This window comes from Artibeus jamaicensis, unplaced genomic scaffold (genome assembly GCF_021234435.1).
Source record: "Artibeus jamaicensis isolate MK-2021 breed Jamaican fruit bat unplaced genomic scaffold, CSHL_Jam_final contig_923, whole genome shotgun sequence".
In the NCBI taxonomy this organism is placed as follows: domain Eukaryota; kingdom Metazoa; phylum Chordata; class Mammalia; order Chiroptera; family Phyllostomidae; genus Artibeus; species Artibeus jamaicensis.
Genome location: NW_026522014.1, coordinates 15033107 through 15055561, shown reverse-complemented (window position 1 = coordinate 15055561; position 22455 = coordinate 15033107). Strand labels below are relative to the sequence as shown.

Genomic DNA, 22455 nt, shown 5'->3' with positions numbered 1-22455 from the left:
AAGATTTTATTTATTTTTTAGAGAGAGGGGAGGGGAGGGAGAAAGAGAGGAAGAGAAACATCAATGTGTGAGCCATCAGTTGCCTCCCCCACACATCTAACTTGGGACCTGGCCTGCAACCCAGGCATGTGCCCTGACTAGGAATCAAACCAGCGACGTTTTGGTCCACAGACCAGCACTCAGTCCAATGAGCCATACCATTCAGGGCTGCAAACTAATTTTTAAAAATAACAATAACACATTCATTCTCATTTTTTACTCATACTCCACTTTTTCAATTCCTCTTTTCACCACAAAAACTTAAAAGAAACAAAGAACCATGAAGCAACATTTGCCAGTTGACAAGTCTGATTAAACTAGTGGTGTTTACCATTAAAACTGACTCTACCTACCCACTCCATCTCGAGTTTACTTTTTGTTAGACAAAATATTACTATTTTTTTCCCAGAAGAAACACAAACCATTGTCCACTGGAAATGGTTATATTTTGAAATGCTAACATTGTAGGAGCTTATAAAATACAAAAATAAGTATTGATCTTGGAATAGATTTCAAGAATTTTTGGAATATGTATTCTACAGACATCTTAGGGTTCTTGGCTACGTTAAAGAAAGATGTTGAAATGGAAATAAAAGAACTGTTTTGTAACTTGTACTTACTATACGAACTCAATCACAGTTACTAGATCCATTTAAAATGATAATTTTATTAAATCATAAGATTGGCGGAGATTGAGCATTTAGTCTATACGGAAGGTTAGTCATAGTTTTTATAGTTTAAGCATATCTTTAGCATATCATCTTTGACATTTGACAAGTGTATGCTGTTTGAAGAGAAAACACACTTTACAGCTAGACATGGATAAGGACTCAATTTTCTCTTTTACTATCTGCAACCATAAGTAAATGAATTGACTTTTTCCATGCTCCATGCTCTCATCTGTAGGTGGGAGTAATAATAGATGATGTGGGGTTCATGTAGTGAATAACCTAACTTTGGTAACAAGCAAATGGATGATGCTTCATGAGTGTTAGCTCTTCTTCTTTTTCAAAAAAATCCTCATCTCAGGAAATTTTTAATTGATTTTTAGAGAGAGAAGAAGGAGGAATAAGAGAGAGATAAATATCTGTTGGTTGCCTCTCATACTCATCCCAAACAGGGACTGAACCCGCAACCAAGGCAGATGCCCTGACAGGGAATAGGACCTGCAGCCTCCTGGTATACAGGGCAATGCTCCAACCAATAGAGCCACCCCACCAGGGCCTCTATTATTATCCTTTATCCTGACCCACAAATTATATTCATGTAGCAACTCTGTTTTCATTTACTTTTTTTGTGTGTGAATTCTCACATCGTTGAACTGGGGATTTACTTGCAAGTAACCCTTCCGTATTTTGAAAGTGGAATAATAGTGTATGTCACAGTAACTTATCATTAGTAGTATTTTATTTATTCAATGAATATGTGTCAGATATCTAGTATTTAGAGTCTAATGGTAGACGCCAAGGGTAGAAAAAGAAGAACACTTTTATTTCAAATAGCTTTTATTCACACTGGGACTAGAAGAAAATGTAATTCAGTAGAAAACACAAGACAGAAGGGAATCTTTCGTCCGCTTTGAAGGAGAGGCATGTTAACAACATCAGCAACGATTTGGAACCCACCATTGAATTTTCCATTTAATGTTTTCAAATACAGAAAAGGAATCAGAAAGAAGGTGAACATTGCATGAAAATGTTTAATCATAGTACTGTTATTAAGTATTAATCCTTTATTGGATAATTATTTTTCACATCTGGGAAAACACCACTGGCAGCACAATTTTCAGAAAAGAGGTTTGGCAACACGTGGCTTTCTCAGCAGCACTGGATGACAGATTTTGGTGAAGGCGAGCCAAAAAAATTAAGGGCAAAACCACTGGTGCACAGAGGACAACACGCTGATCTTATTACAGAAACAGATAGAAGACCACGATAGAAAAGACATTTAAATTGTACCCTAAGCCAGGAACTCCAGATTATTGGCATATACATCAAGCCTGGCTTAGAGAGTTTAATCACAAGAGTAATAAATATTGGATTCCTGCCTGCCCTGCCCATCTTACTTAAAAAATCAGGGTATTTGCTTTCAAATGACACAAACTGCCTACGCTATAATCTACTAAACAGTCACTCATTTTTAACAGCATGCTCCTTCTGTCCAGCAACCACCGAAAGGGCAACTTCATATAACTCAGCTGTTGTGAAGACAGACACCGGCATTGCTTATCCACAAAGAGAGTGAACATCTCACAATTTCAAAGGAGCATATGGAGATTTTTTTTTATCTAAAAACAATGTTTGCATATCCAAGGAAATTGCTATTCCTCCTCAGATTTTAGAATTCTTAATTCCTAAGTTTAAAAGAAAGTTATTCCATTTCTACTCAATTTTAAGTTAATAAAAGCCATAGCCAGAAACTGCTGCAAGACCTCTATCAATTGTCAAAAAATGCCGACTCCCAAAAAGGGCTGCACAATGAAGCCGAAAGGATGTGACCACAAGGTCTCACAAAACATCGTTGGATCCTCCTTATTTGATTTGGTGTTGCAACACTTGCCTTCAGTGTATGCCTAAGGCCCAAACAGAAACATAAAAGGACTCAATTTCCTTTGACTAGCCTGGAAATATCTTGCTTCCAAATTGCATTAATTTAAATTTTCTCTTTTGCTATTTTTTCTTCAGTTTGGAGTGTATGCTTGTGGGTTTGACTCCTAAAGACATTACCCAAAGGGCAAGAATGTAAAATGTACAACCCTTTATGTGACAACTAGCACAACACAATGGGCAGAGACAAGAACAGCAGAAAATCTACTGGCGACAAGAAGAGAAGTTCTCTATTCGTCACACAGGGTGCCAGGTTCAACAATGTACACCAGAACACAATAACTTGATCTACCTCTTAAGATAAGAATAGTAAAAAAAGCGAAGTGGTTCTTAAAAAGGAAGATAAAAAGTAGCTATGGTACTAGAGTGTTTATATAAAGTGACAGAAAAGAAAATATATTTAGTGATGTCTCAAAAAATAAATAGCCAAGGTTGTTTCTACTCAGGAAACATAGAGATTTAGAAAATTATTCTGATAGATTAGATGTGGCAATTTGGTATTGGCAGTTGAACAGGGGAGGGAGAGATGAGTGGGAAGGAAATTACTGGTTAGAGTGATTGGCACTGTAAGGTGAATTCACCATATTATTTGCTAAATGTTTCAGGTTGAGAATTAAGACAGTTTGAGAAATTGTTACAACCCTATTTACTCTGTCATAGAGATCAAGTCCAAACAGCAGAACATCAGTTGTTGAAGGTTCGATTGTCTGATCGAGCTTTGTCCAGCTTATTAATAGCTGACTCAATTGTTGCATAAACCACTATACAAAACAAGCCAGGTACATATGACAGAAAAAAAAAATCTGGACTGCAGTTGGTTTGAAGTAACCAAGCTCTAGAGTCTCTGAGTATACCATGTTCATCTAAAAAATGTATACTCTGGCCACAGGACACTCATGCTGCGCTCCATGAAACATTTGATGGATTACATGAAAGCCGTTAGGAGGTGAGGGTCCATATGATTTCCAGTGAAAATATGACCAGGAAAAGAAGCCCTACACAGGCACTTCCGGATTTTAGCGATGGTGTGATGAAGGTGATGTAATACTCATGATACTTCATTGAAAAGGCAGGTAATAGTACAAAACACCACTGGAGCCTGAAGTGTAATTGTGTCCTTCGAGGACTCAAGAAATATTTGATGATGGTCACAACCACGTTGATGATCAGTTTTGAAGACCACAATCAAATGCCTTCATTTCTTAGCAGAGATCATCTGGTTTTCATTTCTTTTGGAGCTGAAAAGACCCTCTTTGTGGAAGAGTTGGACAGGTATGTTGTTTCCTACTTTTTTTTTTTCTTATTTTCTCAGCACGTCAAGTGATTTCATTTCTGAAGCAGGAAAGGAATGTTAAGAAAGATGCTGCCAGAAACGACAATGTCAAACTCTGACAGAGTGATTGTTTCAAGCTCAGAATGAATCACTTTTAAGGCAGAAACCTTTGGCCTGTTTGTTTCGTGACTATTAAACATTTAATAGTTTCAAGAGTTTCAAAATAATTACAAAGTAATGAAACAAACTGAGAGGAAACTTTCAAAAGATAAATAGGAAGAAATATTTAAATAAATTGCCCTACACATAAATGCTGGGATAAAAAAATAATATAAAGTACTGATTAGAGAGAAATAGTCTTGCAGGAGACTTTCCACAGGGTCATTCATTTTACTCCCATGTGGAGTCTGTAACAAAACCCAGGATATCTACACAGCTTTATGAATGACCTCAAGAAACAGAACAGCACTGAGCTTTTCACAGAGTCCAGCCCCATAGTTTCTGAAACCTCGTGTGAGGTGTCCTGTTTTCAAACCCACCATGTTGTCATAGAGAGGTAAAGGCAAGATGTCAGTTCCTAGGATTGGTAATGGAAATGCGATTGGTAGTGGTTTTTCATAAGGATCTCTGTTTATTCCGAAAGATGACTTCCATCTCCACTATTGGTGGTGTAAACTTGTTAAAATATTTTAAAATATTTTATCTCAAAATACTCTTCCAACTTACAAAGCATGATTAAATAGCCTCCATTACTGGTTGAGGTCACTTACTTGTCTAATAAAACTGTTTTTTTTTTCAATTTAATATACAAACCTAGGTTGTACTATATAATTGAGAAAACTAATTTCCTTTTGTACCTATAATCAAATCTTGTTAAATTGAACTCCTAGCCTTGTTTACTAATAGATTTCTCTAAAATGCTTTATTCCCCATGTGTGAGTTATTGTGAGATTGTGAGAAAGTCTATGTGATTATCTTTCAAAGTATGCATCAGAAATATATACTGTTCATAAAGCTTAGGACAAATTCTTCTAATAACCTCATATTGGTAACTGTTCTGAGCAATAAAATTTAAATAGGTTAGTCAAGAAAACTACAACTGACACTATGGTTTTGAAAAGTGCTGGCTATTTCCAGGACATGTTACTATTCTCCCAAAGCATCTGTTCTATTCCTGAGGGCTACACTCCACCTTGTTAGGGTATAATCAGAAAGCACTGCCTTCTGTTCCCACAAGTACATTCTGCTGTGATTAATCCTCTTCATAGTTTATCTGCCTCTCTGTATATTCTAGAGACTCTCTGTGCAACCAGTTGGGTACAGTATCACACAGCAAGATGCAGAATTAACTTGTTAACATGTTGTGTTTTAAATCTAAATAACCATGGAGATATCCTAGGGATTTGGCTCTATCAGACCCATGGCTGTGCATAAAAATGCAGCAAAATTATTGTAGAAAACATCAGTAAATGAGTATGTTTGCATGCTGTTTCATTTTTTTTTTACATAGCATCTACAAATATATGGGAGGAGTGAAAGAAGTAATAGAGATTTATAATTATCAATCTATTTTAAATAGTCACAATTATGTTTCTGGTTAAAATGGTATAACTTTTAGTTGTAAAGAGGGGAGCCTTTTAAAAATCCCCTTGGCTCCATTATTTGGTTTTATTTAAGTAAATTTCAAGGAATTACAGAAAAATAACAAGAGCTAACAAATATGATTGGCAGGAACTTCTCTGAAAATATCATGACTTTTTTTTATAAAAAATTTGTTACTGTTGTGAATCAAGATTGACCTTACTCTTTTATTCAATGAAAGTAATTTTTACCTAATACTGAGTTACATTCCACTTTAGATTTCCTATTTCAAAGGGCATCTCAAATTTCTAAGATGTTAAACCAAGTATTGAGCCATTTTTGTATATGTAATAAAAGTCTTTAAAATTAAAATGGTAATCCTAAAAAAACCATATGAATGAAAAATATGGTCTGACTGTATCACAAAAGGGAGTTATATAATTCTACTTGAGTGAAATCTTTCATCTTTGATTTACAGGTTAGAGTCCTCCTTAACTAAAACCATATTGTTCCGTATCTTTCATATCATGGCCTTCCTTAAAGCCTTGTTTTAATTAAGGTTTCTTTCAAATTTCTGAATAAAAGCATGACAATCTTCACTTATGGCTTTAATATATCCTTTGAGTTAGGAAAATATATAAAAAGAAACATCAACTCTTTCAAAAGCATTGTCAGATATTAAATACTGCGAGGTATTCTATAGTAATGCATTTATGTGTTCGAGTTATACACTGAAGTTGAATTCTGGATGGTAGGGAGGTAACCTACTCATATTTAGTAAGTTACTTTTAATTTTACAAATAAATGTCCATCATGTTTAGTCTTTGACACTAAGGCCACATGTGCAAAGGTTAAGTTTGTCGTTGATTTTTTTTTTTGCATAAAGATACAAGTTCAAGGTTAACTCAATTCAAGGTGAGATCAAAAAGGCAATGCCTTCATTAACACATTTCAAAGATCTAGAAAATTCAGTAACATTGTTTAAGCCATATTCACCTCAATGATTTCACAGCTATAAGAACACATCAGACCAAGCACTGTGCTAACCTACAAAAGTTTTAAAAAAAAGTCAATACTCAAAGCTCCTGAGCAATTGCGGAGATTATGGGTAATCTTCAGCTTTTCTATAGGAAGGATGGATGAAAGGTAAGAAAAAAGAAGTGATGTAGGGCAGGTAAAGAGAATTGAGAGAATAAACTCTTGAGAGAATGGAACAGATGAAGACCACCTTTGAAAAGTTTTCAAAGACGCCAGAAATCCTCCACAAACATATGCCAGAACTACTGCCATCAGAGCAAGGGGGGGGGGGGAGAGAGCTCACCCTCAAATCCAGCTGCAAGTGTCCTGTGTGTGTAAGAACACAGGGAGGGATGTTAGGGAAATCAGGTCTAATTTTTGAAAAGGTGACATGAAATATTGCACCATTACACACAGCATCTGAGGTTCCTTTGGCATTTGGACTTTGAGATGCAGTGTGGTTTATTCCACCGAAAACGCCTCAGCCCAGTCCCTCCATCTTGAACTCGTAACCAGCAAGAGTTGAGCCATGTGTTAAAACCAAGGCCAAAAGAGAAACAAAACAAAACAAAACAAAATCCCTGCGATCTGTCAGGAATTGCTATCTGTTCATAGCTGAAAGCAAATCCTGTAAACAATGTGAGGCTGTTTGACAAAAAGTCATCCAATAAAAAAAAAACTGATTAGAATGTCAGGAACAAGTATTTCCTAGGTTTTGCCCCAAATTTCACTGGCTGTGATAGCATTTGTAATGAACAGGATCTAATGCTGTATTGGCTGTTTCTACTTTATATTTTGGGCCTGGGAGTGAGTGGGTCACCCAGCATATCAAATGCATGCTGGAAGCAGTTTCTTCCAATCGTGGTTTACTGTAACTTTAGAATCACAGTGGTTACATTTAAGGAATCTATAATGCCCTTTCAAGTCCATCCAAAGAACAAGTGAAGCTGCTGTTCAGAATTTTGTGCCCGGTGTTTATATTCCATCGGATCTGTGCCACCCAGGCAGCAGACAAGACATGTCTGAGGGTGCTGGGGTGGGGGGCATACACAATGATGTCACACACAGGAAATATTGGCGGGGGGAGAGTGGGGGACTTGGCACTTCACAAGGCTGGCTCTTCTTCCATAGGCTCACCCGAGATTCTGTAAAAATAAACAGGCAATCAGAATACGGCAGAAGAGTACACAATGACATTGTAGATTTTCATGCATAATCAAAGCTGATTTTTCAGCTCTTTCTAATGTTTATTTGTGTTATTCAGTTATCCATAAATAGAGTTTCTTTCCTAGGAAGTATAAACAAATGTCAAGTGGAAAAACATTTTAGATCCAAGCAATCATTGGAAATGTTCCTGTTTATATTAAAACATGTCAGAATATTTTATAACTCTAGATTCCAAAATGTACATGTTTTGTGTCTAGTACAGTCCAATAATTTATTGAAAAAAATTAACTATGATATTTTATTTTAGAAGCAATTGCAGTGATTTCCTATGGAACCAGTGTGCTCACTAGAGCAATGGACCCAGCTAGCTTCTGCGGGGAACTCACCAGGGCTCTGGTTTTTGCTTCTGTTCTTTCATAACTGGATTGGCTGCCTGCCGGAGGCATTTCAAATCAGATTCTGAATTTGATTAGCAAATCGCTGCTACAGACCCAACACTTTTGAAAGGCACTATGGTACTGTGTAAATAGTTTTTATTCGGCATCATCTGTGGGGTGTTCTGCTCGGGTAAAACCAAAACTAATTGCTTGAAAATTTATACTTGAGATTTAACCTTAATTTAGTAACACTCTGAGGGTGTTTAAAGGCAAACTTTTAGAATGATTTTTTGATTTAGCCAAAAGGACAAATTGTAGTAGGAATCCACGTACATGAGGGTGGCTGGATTGTTGAGGGAATGGCACTGGAATTTCAGATGCAGGGTGAACTGTGTTTGGGTCTGAGCTCGGCAGTTGCTAATTCAGTGACAGTTAAAGTTATGACTGCATTTCCGTGAAGCTGTGGTTGCAGGTTTAAGGCCAGGAGGAAAAAGATGTTTCTTACAGAATTAGTGCAGGTGAGAAAAACAAAGGAGGTAAAACTGACTCGTAAACAACAAACACTGTGACATGTTTGTTTATTTATTTAATACTTTGGAGCTGTCCCTTCATCATCTAACATAGGCATAAAATTGTGTTGAACAGCACCAGATAGAGAGACATGATAGGCCACCACAGGGAAATGCCACATGCAGGTGGATGGCGGTTTTCTCTGGCTTATAATAATTTACGCAAATAAAGAGCAGAGATAATTTAATTTGGGATAAGAGATAGCGTACAATTAAATTCTTGTATTTTCCCTTAAATGGGCATTTCATATCCTATGATTTTTAAAACAGTATTTGTTAATTAATATCAGTGATATTATTGAGTAAGGCACTTCTCTTATTGATATAACTTAGCCCCTATCTCTTACTTCCTCTTCCTTTTCCAAGGCATGCAATCTAATGCTGCTTTGTACATGATTTTGTCCATAGAGCATTCTCCGATGTGTTACTGTTTTATGAGCATATATTTTTTTTATTTCATGTAAACTTGATTTTTACATACACAGGCATAATTCACCTTGGGGAGTTTTCTCACTCAGTACTGCACTTCTGTTTTCCAGTCTGTAGCTGCCACGTGCGACGTGACACCTCCACTGTGTACATTCTCCACCTTTGAACTATTCATGCTCCCCACACAGGGCCGGGTTTGACTCCCCCTATCCACCCATCACTAATAAGGTGGTAGCGGACTTCTGAGTCCATGTACTCTAATGACCTCGGGGGAGAATGTCTTCAGGATCCACCTCCAGGAGCAGGATTACTATGTCATACGTCTTGCGTGTCTGAATTGGTAGCTTATCGCCTTTCAGCGTGGCTGTCATAGTTTACCTTCCCACAGCTGTAAGGGCTTGTTTCAAAGTCCCACATCTCCATAAAGGCTGGCATGCCTCAGTTTACAGAATTTTTCATGGACTCAAGAAATAATTACTGAGTGTATAAAATGCACCCTGGCTCTGCTCTAGGTATTAGAACTACAGGGGAAGCATAAAAAGCATAACAGGGGGATCTGACCTAATATTGGGATTGATGATCAGTGAACCTTTTCCAAAAGAGGCAGAAATATTTGAGCTGGGCTCTAAAGTATAAGTGGAAAAGAATGGAGCAGTTAGCATAGGGTTAGTGGGAGGATACGGAAGACAGAAAGGTAATCCAAACAGAGGAAAGGGTATGTGCCAAAAAGGCCTGATGTGAACAAGAATATGGCTCTTTAGAGAAAATCTGAAACCACAATGAGATACCATTGAATACTCACTAGAAAGGCTTAATTATAAAGACTGATTACACAATGTGGAGGTGAGGATATGAAGCAATTGGAACTGTCATTCATTGCTGGTAGGAATGAAAAATGGCATAGCCCTTTGGAAAGCACTTTGGAAGTTTCTTGCAAAGTAAAACATATGGCTCCCTTACAACTTGGCAGTGCTACCTCTAAGTCTGTATCCGAGCAATTGTGCATTTGTGTTCACAAAATAAAAACTTGAGCAAAAATTTCAAAGAGACTACGTTCCTCAAAAAATGTAAAATATAATTACCATGTGATTCAGCAATTCCACTTCTGGGTATACATCCAAAGAACTGAAAACAGGATCTTGAAGAGATAATTGCACGCTCATTCATTGAAGTATTTGGTCATAAGAAAGCTAGAAGTCTTGTCATATGCTACAATATGGATGAACCTTGAGGATATTATGCTAAGTAAGCTGAGTCATAAAAAGGCAAATACTTCATGATTCCACTTATATGAGGGATTTAATATGGTCAAATACTTAGGAACAGAAAGGAGAATGGTAGTTGCTAGGAGCTGAAGACAGGGGAAAAGAGAAGCAACTGTCTGATAGGTATTGAGTCTGCAGTTTTGCAAGGTGAAGAAGTTCCAGGGATGTGTGGTGCAGCAATGGACATAGTTACTAGTAGTCACTGTACAATCAAAACCAGTTTGGATGGTAACCATGGTGTGCTTTTTGCCACAATGAAAAATCATAGCAGTTTTATTCATAACAGCCCCAAAAGGCAGAGGACCCGAAGAGACATTTTTCCAAAGAAGACAGACAAATGTGCTCAACATCACTAATCATCAGGAAAATGCAAATCAAAACCATGATGAGATATCACTTTATACCTGTTAGAATGGTTATTATAAAAAAGACAAGAAATGACGAGTGTTGATAAGGATAAGGAGAAAAGGAATGCTTGTGTACTGTTGGTGGCAGTGTAAATTGGTAAGATGACTATGAAAAACTATGCAGAGGTTCCTCAAAAAATTAAAAATGGAACTACCATATGATCTAGCAGTTCTGCTTCTGGGTATTCACCTGAAGGACATACAAGCACTAATTCAAAAAGGTGTCTGCACCCCCAAGTTCATTGCAGCATTATTTACAATATGCTAAGACATGGAAGTAACCAAAGTGGTCATCAGTAGATAAATAGATAAGGAAAATGTGATTATATATATATATATATATATATATATATATATTTCCTGTATATTGTGTTCCTTTTCTCCTTATCCTTTCCAACACTTGTCATTACATATATATAAATAATTCAGCCTTACAAAAAAAGGAAATGTTACCATTTGCAAAAACATGGATGGACTTTGAGGGCATTATGCTAAGTAAGGTAAGTCACACAAAGAAAGACAAATACTGTATGTCTCACTTATATGTGGAAGCTAAAAGCTCCCTAAACTTACAGATACAGTGAACAGATGGGCGGTAGCCAGAGGTGGGGCCACATGGGGGAAGGGGGTCAAAAGGTACAAAGTTCCAGTTATGAGAGAAGTCCTGGGGATGTTAGGTGCAACACAGTGTCTATAGTCAATAATAATGCCTTGTACACTTGAAAGCTGCTATGAGGGTAAATCTCAAAAGTTCTGATAAAAAGAAAAAAATTGTATCTATGTGTGGTGATGAATGTTAACTAGACTTATTGTGGTGTTCATTTCATAATATACACCAATATCAAATACTGAAAATAACATAATGGTACATGTCAATTATATCTCAATTAAAGAAATCAGAAAAAAATGAGTAGCCCCAAATAGGAAATGACATGCCCATCCACAGGTGCATGATAAAGGAATTAAGGTTTGTTTATACATTAGAATAATGCACAATAATAAAAATGAACAAACTGGTGATTGGGTAAATCTCAAAAATATTAGGCTTATTGAAGTAAAAGCTGGAAAAAAGTAATATGTGTTACATTTTTCCCTTTTGATTAAATTCAAGAACTAGTAAAACTAATCTGCAGTGTTAAAAAAAAAGGTTACTTCTGGAGGGAGTTCCATTGACTAATAAGATGCATAAGCAACTTTATGGGTGATAAAAATGTTCCCGATCCTATTCTGAGTTGTGCGTATGAGTTTGGAATAGATAAAAATATCATCTATTTTTAGATAGATATTTTATGTGCATATTATTACATGTGAGGCATATCTCAGTTTAAAAAATAAAACAAGGTCTTTTTTCCTGCTGGAAAGCAGATCACAGCACAAAGAGGAACAATGTCAGAGCTAAGATGCACAGGGAAGGAGAGGGTCTGAATGGCCAGGGTTATGGGCCCTGTTAAGAATGATGGTCTTTATGCTACTGCAATTCAAGGCACTGAAGGATTTCAAGCAGAGACATGGCAAGATTTGCTCCCTACTTGTTTGTTTTTTTTTGTATCATTTTGAGGAGCTCCCTGATTGCCATGTAGAAAACAGACTAGAAAGGAGGCAAAGTGGATGTGGGAATTAATAAAGAAAGGACTGTGAGTTTGGAGGAAAGATGAAGGTACTTTGGACTGAGGGTTGGCAACAGAAGTTTAAAAAAAGAGAGAGAGATGGTTTGCTCAAGCTATTGGCTCTCTCTTGGATGCCTTCCTTCTTATTTACTATGTAAAATCACCTCTGGCTCAGTTGTCCCAGGCCTGTGATTTGTTCCCCAGTTCTTGGTTTATGTTAGGTCTTCTTTCAATCTGCAGCTCAATCTATGAAGCGACTTTTCACTTACTATAGTTGGTTGTTATGTCTGATTCTGGTCTGGGAAGGATAATAGCCCCCAAATATCTATGTCCGAATTCCTGGAAGCTATAAATACACTGCCTTGGAAGGCAAAATCAACTCCGTAGATGTGGTTAAGGTTAAGGTCCTTGAGATAGAGAATTATCCTAGATTATCTCAGTGGGTCTAATATCATCACATGACTCAAAAAGGGAGAATCTTTCCTAGCTTTTTTTCTTCAGTCTGAGAGAGATGTGGTGACTGAAGAAAGATCAGAGAGATGGAAATTGTTGGCTTTAAAGAAAGCGGAAGGCGCGCCTGAGCCAAGGAATGCAGGCAGCCTCTAGACACTAGGAAAGGCAAGGAAACCGATTCTTCCCTGCAGCTTTCAGAAAGGAACCAGCCTGTCCAACCTTTTGATTATAGCCCAAGAGACCTGTGTCGGTTTTCTGACCTTTTTGTCTTCTTAAGCCACTAAGTTTGCAGTGATTTTTTAAGATAGCAGTTGAGAACTAATATAATCCCCAAGTATGTGAATGTTTCGAGGGCTGCAAGGAAGCTTTGTGATCCTGGCTCTTGATGTTTGTCTCACAGACAGAACATTGTCAGGAAGTGTCTAAAGAACGCATGACCGGATGTTCTCCCTTCTCTTTCTGCAAGGGAGGGGTAATCCTGGAATGTGCCAGCATCACCCCTGCGCTTTCCTCTCCCCAGAAAGACATGCCTTTTTCCATTCAGATGCTTTACCTCCCCCTCCTTCCTTTGTTACACTTCCTCAGTCAATCCGTGTTTATGATACGAGTGCTCTAGATTCTGATTCGTCGGCGTAGATGAGAACGAACATTGTCAATTAGTACTGTGAAGGAAAATAAATGTAAAATACACATTTTACAAAGTCATAAAAATATAAAAAACACCTGTTCCTTTGAAAAACATAGAGATAAGAAGAGCTCAGGTATTACAAAATGTTATGTTACCATTTTTATGCTATTTTGCCTCTGTCTTTGGATTTGTCTTCATGTATCGTTTGTTAACCAAGCTTTGTCACTCTGTGCTTACTTGAGACAGACACAGTTGTGTTTTCGTGGTAAACCTGTGGTGAATATAGGAGGATAGCCTGAGGAATAAGACGTATGCACCCTTTACTGAGTGCTTACTATGTGTCAGGGCTTCTGTTAAGGTCTTAAGGTGTATTTGTGTCATTTCACCCTCAAAACCCTGATATTTTCCCTTCATTTTAAAGACAAAGAAAAAAAGCACCGAGAAATAAGTAACCTTGTCCCTGACAACTCAATTATTAAGTTGGAGCTTATTATTATTATCTAGACCAGCCGATTCTACATTTGAACTCTGCTCTTCCTCTGTAACGGTAGGAAGATCATTATGAAGAGTGCAGACCAAGATGAGACGACGGGAAGCTCGCATTGCAGTGCATTTCGCTTTAGTTATGGTTTGACTTAACTGTGTTTCTATTTCCAAATTAAACACTTCTTAATAAAGAATTCAGAATGGAACTCTGAAATACGTAACTGGACACTGGATTTAAGCCCTGCATACAAAGTCCGACTTCACACGAGCCACAAGACTACATGTTTGGCACTGAAAACAGAGACCAAAGGTCCCAGGAAGAGGAGGAAGAAGATGGCATGGGACAGGCTGTCATTCCTTTTACCAGGAGTCTCCAAATCTCAGTCCTCCTTTCAACTAAGGATTTGCTGACATTGGATGAAAATTAAGACTAAAATTTATATTGGTATGTTTGGCTAGTTAGATAGACAAGAGATTAAAATAATGGGATCAGAGAGAAAAAGTCAGAACCCTGCACAATCTGTACAATACTTTAGCTTCTAGAAGCCTTGTAGACACGCTCCTAAAGGAAGAAAAGTAAAGTTGATTTTCTAAGCATATTAGGCATGAATTTATACTTTTAAAAAGATCTTTCAGAAAGAGAGGAAGGGAGGGAGAAAGAAAGGGAGAGAAACATCGATGTGTGAGAGAAACCAGTTGGTCGCCTCTCACACGCCCCCATCTAGAGACGTGGCCTGTGATCCAGGCATGTGCCCTGACAGGAAATCAAACTGGTAGCCTTTTGGTTTGCAGGCTGGTGCTCAGCCTGCTGAGCCACACCAGCCAGGACAGAATGTGTATTCTTAATAGTGGTCTATATCTCTATACAAATCTTCGGATACAGGAAAACAGGGTTATCAATGTCCTTGGCAGTACAGATAGGCCATTCAAAGCTGAAGCAGATGATACTTGGGATTTTCCAGTGTATTGTTACCCTTTTTGTTCATACTCATGAACAAAATAATTACTCAAAAAACAAAATGGCCAGACTCAGAATCACATATTTTCTCATGCTTCTATATTACAAAATGACTTGAAACCATCTCATTCATGACAAAATTCACCTGAATTTGAAAATGAAATGATTAAATAAACAATCAGATTGGGTCGTATTGAAAATACATGTAACATGATCCCTACTATAAGCAATAGGTCAAACTCACATCTGAAAACCTAACTTTCAGTTGTGTTCCCAAGAACTTAGTAATTGATCATCCTGAAGTCCTAGTTCACAGATAGACTTTTTTCTTGACTTTCCGCAGATCCTGAACTGGTACCCAAGAATAAAACTGGACACAGTATTGGTCTCATCAAAGTAGAAGAAGCATTTGAAACATATATATGACCAATGCAAATTATCATCTTTCAAAGGTACAGTCTCCTGGCAAACAAACCTTTAAGATCATAGTTCTCTTTTAAAAATAATCCTCTATATAAAACCAAGCCTAGCTACTTAATATTCTTTGAACATATAACGTAGCCCCACTTTGTTTTTTTCATATTTTGTTTTTGTTTTTGTTTCTGCTGGTCCACCGGTCATTTTTGCCACTCAAGTCCTTTGCCACCTGAAAATTAGGTCTTGAAAACTGTATTTCAATCATCCCCCGAATGAATGCCCACATACTGTTTTCTAATAACTTCTTCTCCATGGCCCATTAATGAGTTATAAAAATGAAATGACTGTTTGCACTGTGCTGTCATCTCCATCCCCACCCCCATCCAAGAAAAATGAACAAAAAATACTTACAATGGTTCTCAGCCAGGAGCATTTTATCCCTTATTCACTAGTGGTAAGTGAGTCAGATATGAGTTGGCCAGGAAAAGAGCTGCTTTACCCAAAATCTTAGTACAAAATGAGTCATCTCACTCCAAACACCAATATATCCTCCAAAATAACTGGCAAGAATATTCTATAAAAAGAATCTTGCCTTCACCCTTTTCCATCCATTTAGCTCTCTGATTTTTCTAATCTCTCAATTTCCTGTGCACTTATAATATTGCATTCATCACAAAGGCCCCAGAACATTTCCACCTTTTTATCTCATTTTGAAAGTCCTCTTTCCTCTATTGAGTCGGGGGACAATTCTGAGAGCATTCCCCTGAAGAGAATAAAGGCTCTGTGGCTTTCAAGCTTTCTCTCTCTCTCTGATGAAATTCATGCATGGTTCAATAGAAATGCAAAAGCCAGTTCTAGAATAATTTTTCTTTCCCTCTCCTGGAGAAAAAAAGTGAGTTCAAAGCCATAGAAAATATTTCAAGCAAAACTATTTTCCTTTCTGCAAGAAAAATCAATCAAAATTGATACAATCTGTCTAAAAGAGATAAACAAATATGAATAGAGGCCACAAACTTTAGCTCAGTTTCCCTGGACATCAAACCACTCCCATTCCCATGCTCTCTCCGTCACGAGATGGAAGTTTAAAAACCATTGTGAACTGAAGCCCAGGTCAAGTCCCTCTGGGTTAGTAGGAGTCAAGCACACTGGTTACCTGGCTAAACAAGCATGCTAGAGAGCTAGTGCCAGCCAAACTGCTGAGATTTTTACATTTCTTAGGGCTTATAACATGATTTAGTAGTCTTAATTATTCTAAGCTCCATGATTTAATTGGCAAAATTACTGACAATTCATTTCACCCAGGTTGGGATTGAGCTTCGTTTCTCTATATTAAATGAAGTTTCAAGAATAGCTATTCTCCTTTTATATCCAACACTAACAGATGCTAGCTTCCTCGGTTTTATAGCCCTCAAATGACAGAAACTAACTGTATTTGGCCTTGGGAATAATTGCAACACCTTTGGATTATGAACTTGGTTCAGTTCTTAGCTGGGAGCGGCAGGGGGTTAGTTCATATTATCAAAGACATAAAATAAGTTTTCCCTTATATTCCAGATGCCCGTATGATGATGACTTCTAATACAACACTGTACAACTCTTTTTTTCCCTTCTGGTAATCTGCTATTTAAGTGGTTACGGCAAAAAAAATAATTGCATAAAAGTGAAATCTCTTATTCAATGTATCTCCTGCTCTGACCCAAACAAGATGTTAAATCCATTAAACTCTGAATACTCAGTAAAAGCAAGCAAGCTAAAACTATTCAAGTTTGTGCATTCTTGGGAAAACTGCCAATCTATCTACTGGTAGCAGGGTCTGTGTAATTAATGGTGATGTTATGTATGGAGGGAGTCCTGTTTCATTCTCAGAAGCAATTTTAAAGTGCAAGCTGGCAGAGCTTTAGCAAAGCCTCACCTGAGTCATTTTTGAATTGAGGAAATGTGACTTTGAAGTCAGCCGAAGAAAGCACCAATATTAATGTACATACATTCGTGGTGGCTTTGGTCGTAGTAGACTTAAACCAACCCCTTCTTATAATAATGTAAGGTAAATTCAGACTCAAGTCCACACTTTCTGTTACACCCTTTCTCCTTTGAAGGCAAATCCCATCCTCATCTCATCGTTGTACCTCAAGGCCAGTCATCTAAAGAGCCTGTGTGCATTTAGGCTGTGCAACTGGCTAGCCATGCTTCCAGCTTCCGCTCTCCCCTTTTCTGTGTGTTGCATCAGTAATTTCAAAATGACGAGAGAAAGAAAAAACATCTGGAAAGATAGAGACGACTAGGGCAGCAGGCAAGTCCATACGCAGCTCTTTCCATGATAATCTGCACTAAATTATCCACCGAGAAGTGATTTTTCTCACATCTATCTCATCCCCTCCACTCCTCTGTGAACTGCAACCACATGCTCCAGCTCTGTGTTTGCCATGAAGAATGAAACAAATGAATGACTTCTTGACAGCCGACAGCATGTGCTGTGGCATCTGTGGCTCTGGAGAAGACAGGTGGTGGAAATGGAGAAGACACGTGGGGGGAAGTCTGCAGCGAGGTTCACAAACACTGATGATGGGCCTGGATGTTACTGACCTGCATGATTTGCCCACATTGGATCCATACCTGCTGTCTTCTTGAGTGAAGGGCTGTTCCACATCCACGGTCAATGAGGCCAGGGCCGAAACGGTCTCTGTCTCCTCTTGCAACTGAGGCCCTGCTGGAGCACAGCCCCTTGGCACAGCTGACATCCTTACTGACTTCCAGTATTTGCCTAGGGAGAAAAACCACATGCATTGTACATTATTGGAATTTTAGTTAGAGCAGTATTAATCAGAATACTCACATAGGTCCAACCCAGAGTAGTTGAGAGATTAAAATTCACCATGTTATTACCAGTTGTAATTTGGTTTCTTGACCATCATGACTGTCTTTTTTCTCTAAGAAGGCCAAGTTGTGAAGTGCCCACAAGCCCAACTCTGAGTCTCTCTGTCCCTTGTTCAGAAGGTAATCAGTGAGGAATAGTCTGGGTCCAATGAACTCACTATCAGACCAACAGCTGTCTCTACAACTAAGTTGGCAAATGTTGGGCACCGTGCCCCTGGGAAAGCCTCAAGAGACTGGGAGGTAGAAGTCTCCTGGAGAAACTGAATGAAATAGCAATGTTAAAAATTGCTACTTGAGCCATTAAACTTTTTTAATGAAGCTGGAATATTAAAGAAAAGGAAAAAGCCAGAAATGCCAGCATGAATTGAATGGCAGCTTTGCCAGAACCATCAGGTTTGTTAGTCCTGGATGTTCTTTCTTTCTTAACCCTAGGGTGTGCACTAGAACAATAATTGATTTAAAACTTTAATATACACACTGGCTGATGTTGGAACCCTTCCATATGTCACAGGGATGTTTCTTTTTTTGAGGCAGGGAAGGAGAGCGAGAGGAAAATAGGAGGTCATTTCATGAGAACATGCCAGTGGGATACGTATGAAAGAGCAGAGTTAATGACCTTCGTGCAGCCCCTAAGCTATTTTTTGTCAAGTGTTCTGCAGCCCCAAATCAAAGCAGAAGAACCTCCCTCCGTGCTAACATGACTCACCAGGTTAGCACTATCCCTGTAGCCTGACCAATTATGTAGAGAGTTGGCATGCATTGTTTGCTTACTTCAGAAAAAAAAAAGTTCCATTAGAGTAGAAAAGGCACATGGATGAATACTGGATTGGAAAGCAAGAAAACTGGGTTCTGGACCCAGCTTTGCCTCATGCTGGCAACCCTCTGTGGCTCTTTATTTCTGCTTCTCAAAGCAAGGGGAGGGCCTCAAAATCATTCCAGCTCCAACTAACATTTCATGACTGACCTTTCCCTATCTTACTGTTTCACAAAGGAATGAATGTCATGTTGGGAGAGGATCTCCAGTCTGCCACCTACTCCCTGTGCCAACAGAACCTTCTGACACAACTGTCTACCACTGTTAATACTCTCCTTGCTGTGATCACCTATTCTGACCAAAGACTGAGAATCATAAATCTTCTAGTGTAGATCACATAATAGTAATTTTAACTGGGAATGAACCTGTGAACTACTATTTTTTGAAAGCTAAGCCTGTCCCAGATGTGGAGGACACAAGGGTGCTTCTCTGGTATCAAGAAACTCATGGTTTAGTTGAGACAGCACTTTTAGTTAACAAACAGTGACAATTCTGTATAGCGAAGGCCCACGTGTTCCTGAGAGGAAACAAGTAGAACATATACTTATGATGGCAGGAAGGGGAGAGAAGACTTGCCAGAAAAAGTAACACTTGACTGAGTATTTGAAAGACCATCAAAAGTTGGCGAAGCTAAAATAGAGGGAGGTGCTGATGATGAGGTATCCCTGGAAAAGGAAATAGTGTTACAGATGTGTAGCAACTTGAATTCCTATAGTTTATTGGGGTACAAAGCCCACTGCCAGGCACAACTGGAACGTAGGAAATGTCTGGATGTGATAAATGATATTGTTGGGATAGGTATGGGCTAATTAACACACCATCTTCGATAACATGCCAATGATATTGGACTTCAATGTGTAGGTGTGAGGGCCATGTTAAGCAGAACACACTGGGCATTGGGTTCATGTTTGTAAAAGATCCCTCTGGCCCTGGCTGGTGTAGCTCAGTGGATTGAGCACAGGCCTGCAAACCAGAGGATGGCGGTTCAATTCCCAGTCAGGGCACATACCTGGGTTGTAAGCGAGTTCCCTGCAGGCCAGTTCTCAGCAGGGGACACACTAGAGGCAACCATACATTGATGTTTCTCTCCCTCTCTCCTTCCCCTCTAAAGATACATAAATAAATAAATATTTTTTTTAAAAAAAAAAGATCCCTCTGGAGAGGTCATGCATGATGGATGGAAAGGTAAGGAGAGTGGTGGCAAAACAACAGTTGTACATCTTGGCAAATGTCCAGGGGGAATGATAATTTCTTAATTAAGAAGAAGTGACAGAACAGAAATGAGGAGATGGACTAAAAGAGGTCTGGGAGCTGCACAATGGGAATGTGTCTTGGCTTATTCTTTTCTTTTAAATATATAATTTTTATTATATTTTTTCCACTACCATTTAGTCTCCTCATAACCCCCTTCCCCCAGCAATCACCACACCGTTGTCCATTAGTGCCCCTCCCACCTCTCTCAACTTTGGAGGGTGACCCTGAATTGACAGTGCCATTACAAGGCCCTAACTTCTCTAGATCACTGTCATTGTAATCTTGCCCTAGTTGGAATGCTGTGCTCTCTCTATAAGTGCATTCAGTTGTAATGAGTTTCAGAAAATATTACTATTAAACATTATTTTAGCTCATGATATTCACAAAGCTGTCAGTGCTGGTTGACATGCTTTCCTTGTTCTCTGGAATGACTAACATGGGGCCTCTGAACCAACAGGTAGCTGTTGGCTTAGCAGTTAAATTATGTTGTAAACACTACAGGAAAGAGAAATTACTGTTATTAAGCCTTGAGTACATGTATTATATATATTGACTCTACATTGGTATAGTATTTATATTCATATCATAATATGAATATGAGTGTATATTGATATTATGAATATATATTGTCGAGGACTGTGACAGGTGTCTGCACATTTATAATTTACAATTTCATTAATCCTCATGACTATGTAGGCAATGTTAGGTAATTATTTCTATGGTTACATGGCTAGCAAGTAGAGAAGCTCAAACCCTTAATTTGGACTACTTGATTCCAAAACATCTCTTTCTCTGTAGTCTCTGGTCCATCTTTATTTAGTTCTCCCCTACCCTCCTCCTAATAGACATTGCAAAACATTATATATATTCTTTACAAAGAAATTATCTTTGGTAATAACATATTACCCTTGTTTCTTAGATATATGATTCAGTCGATGAGCCATTTATTGGCTTTAATGGCATAAGTTTATTGCACCAACTGAGACAACTATGTTGAGACTAATTTTTTTCTACTCGTCCTTTCTCCTAACCTTACAATTTTCAAGACCTGGTTACCAGGTATAAGTCATGGACAAAGCTAGTAAAACTGGAGACAAGTGCTAACATTTATGAGTACAAATAAAAAGTCCACTGAAAATGGAGCCCTGAGCTAAAAGTCGTGATTTCCAGATTGAAGACACTGGACTAGTCCCAGAGAAATCATTTGATCTCTCTGGGGCACAGTCCCCACATTTACAAAGTGACAGGAATGGGTGCGGTGATAAGGTCTCTTTCTGTTCCATTCTCAGTGATTGGGATGCTTCTGATCTTATATTATGTATCACTTTTGGATGTTAGAGTAAATTTATTATGGCAGAAAATCTCCCCTTTCTGTGAGCCTATGAACCCTTGAAGAGGTTAGCAAACACTTATTTTTAGATAATATGGCACACCTAGGGTAACCAAGGGCTTTAATTTTTGAGCATCATACTTTTTCTTCAAGAAGAGAGCTCTCCGTTATAGAAAAAATAAACATCTTTATTCCACCAACACAATCAGGACAGAAAATGTGAATCATTAATAATCCTTCAGCAGAATAACTGACAATGATCCTTCAAAGTTTAGTCTTTATGTGTGTAAGTAGTAAGTAAATGGCTGAGGCCTTTCTGAATAACATGTATAAAATATTCTGCTAAGTTTAAGAATAAATGTTAGAAGTTTGGCTTTCATCCAAATGTATATGAGGTTCCTGACTCAGAAATAACCCAAAACTTAAAATGCAATATGGCTTCTGGCAAAGCCTATAAACACAAGGGAAATATTCTACATTAATAATGCATTTATAGACCACTATCTCCTTCTGTAATGTGGAATAATTAAAGTGTGTATAGCACAGACTGAAATATGCAGACAATTCAAACCCTATGTGTTATATTTTCACATGATGGGTAGGGTTTTTTTTCCTTTCACAAACATGTGCAAGAAAATTGTATCTGTTGGCATGGCAATAATATGCCCATTAGCACATAAGAGAAATGAACCAAAGTTTATTAATAGAGTTTTCTGGAGCTGCTATTCATAAAGTAAAATATTAGTAGCCAGCCACTACTGGGTTGCTATCCTAAGGCAATAATAAAGCTGGCCAGAGAGAGCTTTCCATTAAAACCGGATGTACGCACTCCCTCTATGGTCATATCGTCTACCCTTATTCATTTTTCCCACTATGTAAAGTTTTCTCATTTCTCAGCACTTTT

The 22455-nt window shown here is 38.1% G+C and overlaps 1 protein-coding gene across 2 annotated transcripts in view; it reads right to left on the bottom strand.

Moving 5' to 3' along the window:
* Positions 1–1547: 1547 nt before the first annotated feature.
* HDAC9 (histone deacetylase 9) overlaps positions 1548–22455 on the bottom strand; it is an 841506-nt gene continuing 820598 nt past the window's right edge. For both annotated transcript variants that reach the window (XM_037163907.2, XM_053655071.1), the window contains exons 26-27: positions 17893–18040; positions 1548–7661 (exon numbers count right to left, since the gene is read on the bottom strand). In XM_037163907.2, coding sequence (XP_037019802.2) covers positions 7622–7661; positions 17893–18040 — 188 coding nt within the window. In that variant the 3' untranslated portion in view covers positions 1548–7621. The remainder of the gene's footprint in view (positions 7662–17892; positions 18041–22455) is intronic.